Below are 7,122 nucleotides of genomic sequence, written 5' to 3' on the forward strand. Positions count from 1 at the left end.
TTGAATTTCACGGGCTTGTGGGTCCTGCATGGAAGGCGAGGTCTGCAGATCTCCGGGAAGGACTTTTTCCCCATTGCCATGTAGAAATACAAATATTTTTCCTTTTGCCCCATTGCTGCGTGGAAAGACAAGTGGTTTTTTCCATGTGCTGCCCACGCGCGGCAGCAGCGTGGCCGTGGGTGCGGGGGGCTAGCGGAGGCGGGCGGCCATCCCCAGGGAGCCAGGGCTCCTCCCTCCCTGCTGCTGATTTCTGATCCCATTTCTAGGTAAATACTTGGCCGATAACTGATAGAAGATTATGCAAGTCTATGGAAAATAATATGGAAAATACCCAAGGACTGCTGTGCGTGGAACGGGTTTTAATTACAGTTTAAGGAAAACGAACTAAATCCTGCACTCGGGACATTTCTGTTGGAAGTGTCGACAACTTTCAACATTTTTTTTTCCTTGGAAAACACCGTCTTGACCAGTCCTACAGTATTTACTTCTAGATGTAACATTGTTAATGGTTTTAAAATGTAATTATTGTATTTGTAAATTGTACTCATTCCAGTAAGGCTGTATTTTGGCAGTTAGACACTTGAGTTTTAGCATTTTACCATTCATGAAATGGATGTAATTTAAACTGTGGTATATAAATTTAATAGTAGTACTGTTGAATGGCACAATGCTTACAGAGGTAGATTACATTTTGTCAATATATACGATTTAACTACAATACTGATAGCTGTTATGAAGGGGGTGCCTCATAAAGAGAGAGTGGAGTAGAACTGACACGCTGATTTACTTTTCTTCAGCCCTTAGTATGTCTCACGGTGACAAATAAAAAGCTGTCTTCAAGTTTAGCTGGTTTAACTCCAGAAAAATATTGCTGTAAATGTGGAGGTTCCTAATACAGTCTCCCAGCAAATAAAAAAGCAGGAGTCCCAGTAGCACATGCACGGGGGACGAGCGCTTCTCCTTGCCCCATGCCCTGACATTTTGCAGAGATGCAGGCAAGGCAATAAGCAGGCAAAGAGGCTGGGCAGCACCCCGAAGCTTACAGCCCTGACAGGAGAAGTGATCTCTGTTTTTAAGGACACATTTTCCAAGCAGCCTCTGGATTTTTGGTTGCATTTCTGCATTCTGTTGGTCCCTTTTTCTGTTTCTTCCCCTTCATTTTTGAAAGGCCTGTGGGCTTAGAAAATGCTTTACAGACATTCAGAAGCCACTCATAAATAAAAGTGGAGGCTAAACTGGAGGAAAAATTGTCCCTCTGTGCTTTCCCTGAGGAGATGCGGGCTCGGAGCCGGGCTCCTGCGCTGCGTGCTGCTCCTCTCTGTGCATCTCCTGTGCAGTCTGCAGCATCTGATTCCCGGCTGGCCTTCTGAGAGCGTTCGTGGCATTAATAGAGCAGCATCTGCCAAGGGCAGTGCTTGTTTTAATGGGAGAATTCGGCAATATGGGGGAAAAAATTTAATCTTTTCAAAATGAAATGCAGTTGCTGTTCAGATGCACAGAGAAGCACAGGAGCATCCACTGAACAGAGTGCTGGGGACTCTAGAAATGTGTAAGGTGACAAATACTGCTAATTTACAGTCACAAATGTTGCCAGGATTAGGCTTGTGCACTTGCACTGGAAAACTTTGTGCATGTTGGGAAGTGCTTTCTCACAGAGCCATTTGGAGTGATGTAAGAAAACAGAAATCCGTGCTCATCTTAAAAGAAAACAAGGAAATTTGGAGATATTTTGGTTCTGAGATGACTCTTGGACTAAGATGTGTGTAAGAGGGTGGTTGAGTTGTGTGTGTTCACGAAAGGTATCAACCCAGAAGGTGAAGCACAACTCGCTTATGCAACTTCATACTTTGCAGTTTTTGAAAGCAAACTTGCCAGTACTCCTGGATGGAGTGTTCAACTCCGTTTCCCCTGAACTAGAAATATGTACAAACCGTGTAACCTGTCCCTTTCTGACACAGGAATACAGGGCAAAAGTGAAGAATCAGTTTTTGCGTAATTGTTTCATGCTGTGTAGAATTGTTATAAACTCATGCTTCCAAGAGAGATCTATGTCATAGTCCTGAAAAATAAGGATTTTATAATGTAAATATTACCAGAACATAGATATTTTACTTTATATTTCATTTGAAAGACAAGGTGTTTACATTAGAATTGGGTTTTTAAATGCTTTTTAAACAAACAAGCAAACAAGAAAAACCCCATAACCCAAAGGTCCCAAGCTTGTCCCATTTGTGCTGTCCCACAAAACAGAGGTCACCAGCACGTGCGTGGCAGTGCTGGGATGCAGCCCCCGTGGCCTGGCTAGAGAGATGAGAAAGTCCTTTGCCCTTTCCAGGGCGAATCGCCTGGCAGACCTGAATTCGACGTGCCACCACGCTTGCAGACAGGGACCCGGTCCCCAACAGCCACCGCAGGTGACACAAAACAGTTATTCCCAACCTGCAACACTGGCACCAAAACCAGCGGACTGGGGCAGGTTTTTTGCATACTGCTTTTGCCGATTTTTCATGTCGTATTTCGGTTCTCTTGGTGTTTGTTTGCTCAGGAGTGTTGAACTGCATGTCCCTGCTTTCCCCCCCTCCCACCCCCCCAGCACAACCGCCCTTCTGGACCCCTTGGCAAGAGGCTCTGTGTTTAGGTGCAGCTCCATGTTGATGGTTTAGTTTTCCTGTCCTCTTTGATGCCTGAGCAGAGAGGCAGAGTGGCAGAGTCCCCCAGGAATGCTTATTTTTTTGAGTCTTATATGCCATCCAAGCGTGGCACCCTGGCTTTACCCACCGTGGGGGGGGAACAGACCAGTTGCGTTTTTAAGTCTGAAGCGGAGGAGCCTGGTTTTCCTTCTGCCCGGCTTTGCGAAGGCGTCAACAGAAAAATCGATTATGGGCAGCAGCTTGGGACATATCAGACAAATTTAGAGCACCAAATGGGCACATGGAGGGATGTTTATCCTCAATTCCAGCTTCTGCAGTAGCGGCGAGAGCCCCTGGCTCTGGAGAAGGCATGGGAGATGCGCTGCCCTGTTGCATCCAGGGCACTCCAGCTCCACAGGCTTCACCTCTGCTTTTAGCCAGGAAAAGCTTATTTTTTCTTCTCTTCAGGGAATGCATCTGTTCAGTGCTCCCTGCCCGCTAGCAGAGAGCAGCTAGGTCAGCAGGGAGTGGGAAAGGCAGCAGCGATTCAGTCGCCTGTATCTCTAGAGCTAAGCATCAGCGCCTTGTCTTTGAGCATGGCACCCTGCAGGTCTTTTGCCAAGTCAGGCTGTAATGGGGGTTCAGCGCCCCAGCACTGCCCAGCACCCTTTAACTCAGCAGCACCCCTAATCTAAGTATCCGAGTGAAAAAAAAAGATGATAAATAAAGGAGGTGTTCAGGTAAGAACGAGGACTGAATGCAGAGAAAGGCTTTAGCTGGTTACTCCCAAGAGCCTGTCTGTTTAGACTGTGCCCTCAGCCACCTCTCCCCTGAGGGGTTTTCTTCTGGGGTCCCCGGTAGCTGCCAGCAAGGTCAAGGTGCCCGCTGACAGAGCAGGAGTGATTTTTCCCCATGGACACCCGCAGACTTGGGCCTTTAGAAGTTAGGAACAGGATATCTTTTTGTTTACAGCTTTTCTTCTTCTGTTCGTTGCAAATATTCACGATTCTCAGCTGGCTTACGGTGCTCCTCACAGAGGATATTTCAAACTATTTTTCTATTTTAATGATATTTCTTAATAATGATAAAATTGCTCAATGGTATGAGATACTACGAGGTAATAAGCATTCCATTTGGCATTTGCCTTTGTTCTTAAGTATCAGTCCACTGTCATAAAGTTTCTTCTTATTTTTTCTGCAAGGGCACTGTCCATCAAACTCCTATTCCTGCCCAGCTGGCACGAGTCCTCGGTGCTATGTGCGTGGCTTCACTCACAAAAGCTTTGTCACACGAGTGTGTTCTCATACCAAGGAAGTTACACAACTCCCGATGCAGGCTGGTCTTAAAGGTGTCGATGCTGTTATTCACTCAATTTCATCTTCATATGCTCTTTTAGGATTTATCTGTTAGAGGTTTTTAAAAACAGAGGTGGGAAAAGAAGAAAGCTGATGTTAAAATGAGATCCCATTTTGGCGGGGCAGGGAGGGGCTGGGGAGGGAAAGCAGTTTCCCATGCAGAGCAGGGGTATCTCACACAGCAGTGCCGGGGGTTTGGGCTGCATGGGGAACACCAGCAAAATATGCTGCTTAAACTTATCATTTTGAAGCCACGCAGACCTGCAGGTGAGACCCACTCGCCTTTTCCTTTTAATGGGGTCACAGAGACCTGGGGTAGCTGTTTAGTGCCTGGTTGTAAAACTTGGTCAGTTCTTGCACGGGTGATTATTTTTCCACTGAGGTCCCTGCTGAGACCTTACCAGGCTGCCCACACTGCCACAAGTCATGCTTGTATTCGCTTACCTAATTCCGGATGATCCAGACCAGCCAGCGATGGCACTCTGTCAAACCAGCTGCAGAGATTCCTGCAGGACGAGCATCACGTGAAGAGTCACCACTTCACTTTCTTGCAGCGGAAGCATTTTTAAATGGCTGGGCTGCAATGAAAAGGCATCATATTTTTAAATGACCTAAGAGTCAGACACCTTTCACTAGAAACGTTTGGCCCTCCTCAGAACTCTCCCTCAGCTCCCCACCTCCTTCAGCAGCAGCGCGGTTTCTATGCCCACCAGGTACATGGTGTGGTTCTGTGTCACAGAGGAATCCTCCTCTGTTTTACCTGTTTTTTTTGGAAATATGGCCCACGGGTCTCTTACCCAAACACCTAACATCTACTTGAAAAAGCCACCTCAATACACTGAATATGGAGTGATATTTTTTTCCCTCCCCTTTTGCTGGTTTTATGTGAAAATGCCTTGTTTAAAAACTTAGTTTTGATGCTTACCATGACCAAAATACGTAACATCATCGCGCTGTAAGATTACTGTCTCAAAGATTTCATTTCATAGCCAGAATTATTCTTTTCTTATTTTTCTCACAATTTCCCAAGGAAAGTAATTCTTGCAGAGCCGGTGAATATTTATGATCATCAGTATTTTTATTCTTATTTCACTGCAAGGCGAGAAAAAGATCTGCAGAAGTACCCTCCCTCCTCCTGCGTGACCTCCCCTACCACTTTAGGAGGGGCTGCAGACAGTGCTGCTGACAACGGTTCTTAAAATCGCGTTAGCATGGTGATGCTCTCCGAAGGGTTGCACACAACCAGGACTTCACTACAGGCCAAGCAGTATGGGATAAAACACGGCAGGTTTTAGCAAGGTGTTCAGATTATCTTATTCCTCCGTTAGAAATCCCTCTCCCTCTGGACACAGGGCGTATCGCTGCGGACATGTCATCCTGCTGCTGGGTTTGTAATCCACGCAGGAGGAGTTTTCCACTCCAAAACGCCCTCGGGTTGATGAAAACACATGGTTGCTTTGAGGCATAGCTGTATGAAAATGTTAGTCGTGGTCTGAGAGAGGAATCGGGTCGGGCACCAGGCGCAGGAGAACCTCGCCGTGACACCTCTGAACCCGGAGGGAGCCCCAGAAGTGAACTGGACATCCCAGGGTATTGCCCTTTATCATTTTATGAACTCCCTCGTGTATAAAATGTTTATAAATATTTGTGGATTAAGATACACAGGTCTATTTTTAAGATTTAAGTTAAATAAGTTAATTAATGGCTGGCCTTTTTTGCCTAAACGTGCAATGAGATATATTATACCTTTAGTCTACGATGGCCTAGGTACTGCTTAGTCTGTGATGAAAACTTTGCTGCTTACCTACCGTTCTCAGAGAAAAAGCTGTAAAAGACGTATAGGTTTGTTGCACACAGACTACCGCAGCAAAGCTTTGTATTTGACCACTGGTAATATGAATGTGTTGTATTGACTTGTTGAAGATAATCATGAAACAACATATTTTAAATGTTACTTGCCTTATAGATTAGAAATACAACTATGTGGATATCATTTTTGTAAATAATGTTTTTTATAAATGTCTCTCCTCCGTTCTCCCCATCACCCATTTCACAAAATCTTGAATATGCAATTATTTACCATGCATAATGTTGCAACAAATAAATCCCCATGTCAAAACAGAGTTTATTAATTCCATACATAAGCACCACATTAAATACCCAGTTGAGTTGCAGTTTAAATGTGACTATTCTTTTTTTCATTGAAAATAAACAAAAAAGAGAAAACACCACTTCTCTGAGTGAGCTTTGCTTGCATAGGCAGGAGCACCCGGAGGAGCTGGGCAGAGGTATCGGGGGCTGCCATGTCCCTGACCCAAAATGTCATTGCTGCCACATGCAGCTTCCTGGCCTGGGGACAGTTCGGGATTGGCACATGGGGACATGGGAGGATCCACAGGGATCATGGGGAGCTTGAGGCGTTGCATGGGAGCTGTGAGGACATGAAGGACCGTGGCTGTGGGGATGATTCTCCCAGAAAAGCTGGAGGGGGGGGAACTTTTTCTAAGGGCAGGGAGTGACAGGACAAGGGGTAACGGGTTTAAACGGAAAGAGGGAGATTGAGATGGGACATCAGGAAGAAATTCTTCCCGGAGAGGGTGGGGAGGCACTGAGACAGGTTGCCCAGAGAAGCTGTGGATGCCCCATCCCTGGAAGTGTCCAAGGCCAGGCTGGATGAGGCTTGGAGCAACCTGGTCTAGTGGAAGGTGTCCCTGCCCATGGCAGGGGGTGGCACTGGGTGGGCTTTAAGGTCCCTTCCAACCCAAACCCAATGATTCTGTGATTACGGGGACCCACGGAGGCCATGGGGACATGTCAGGGCTGTAGGGGACCTGGGTGGCTGTGGGTACCCATGGGGGTTGTAGGGACACTGTGGGGATCCACAGAGCACACAAGGAGTGGGCTATAGGGCATGTGGGGGACCCACGGAGGCCATTGGGACATAGGGGGTCCATAGCCACATGTGGGGGCCAAGCAGACCCATGGGGGTTATAGGGACCCATGGGGGCTTGTCAGCGCATGTGGGGAATCTGTGGAAGTCGTGAGGACCCCTGATGGGACACGGGGATCCACGCAGGCTGTGGGGATACGGAAGCAGAGTCTGGGGTCGGCGGGGGCACAACATGGCGGCCTGTGGC

General features: G+C 46.9%; 1 protein-coding gene across 1 annotated transcript in view; it reads left to right on the forward strand.

Moving 5' to 3' along the window:
* SGIP1 (SH3-domain GRB2-like (endophilin) interacting protein 1) overlaps positions 1–758 on the forward strand; it is a gene marked incomplete at its 5' end in the record, with an annotated part of 33,965 nt that extends 33,207 nt beyond the window's left edge. Inside the window, one exon of the mRNA XM_010151636.1 lies at positions 267–758. Coding sequence (XP_010149938.1) covers positions 267–289 — 23 coding nt within the window. The remainder of the gene's footprint in view (positions 1–266) is intronic.
* Positions 759–7,122: the final 6,364 nt, after the last annotated feature.

This window comes from Eurypyga helias, unplaced genomic scaffold, assembly GCF_000690775.1.
Source record: "Eurypyga helias isolate BGI_N326 unplaced genomic scaffold, ASM69077v1 scaffold36255, whole genome shotgun sequence".
Taxonomy (NCBI): Eukaryota; Metazoa; Chordata; class Aves; order Eurypygiformes; family Eurypygidae; genus Eurypyga; species Eurypyga helias.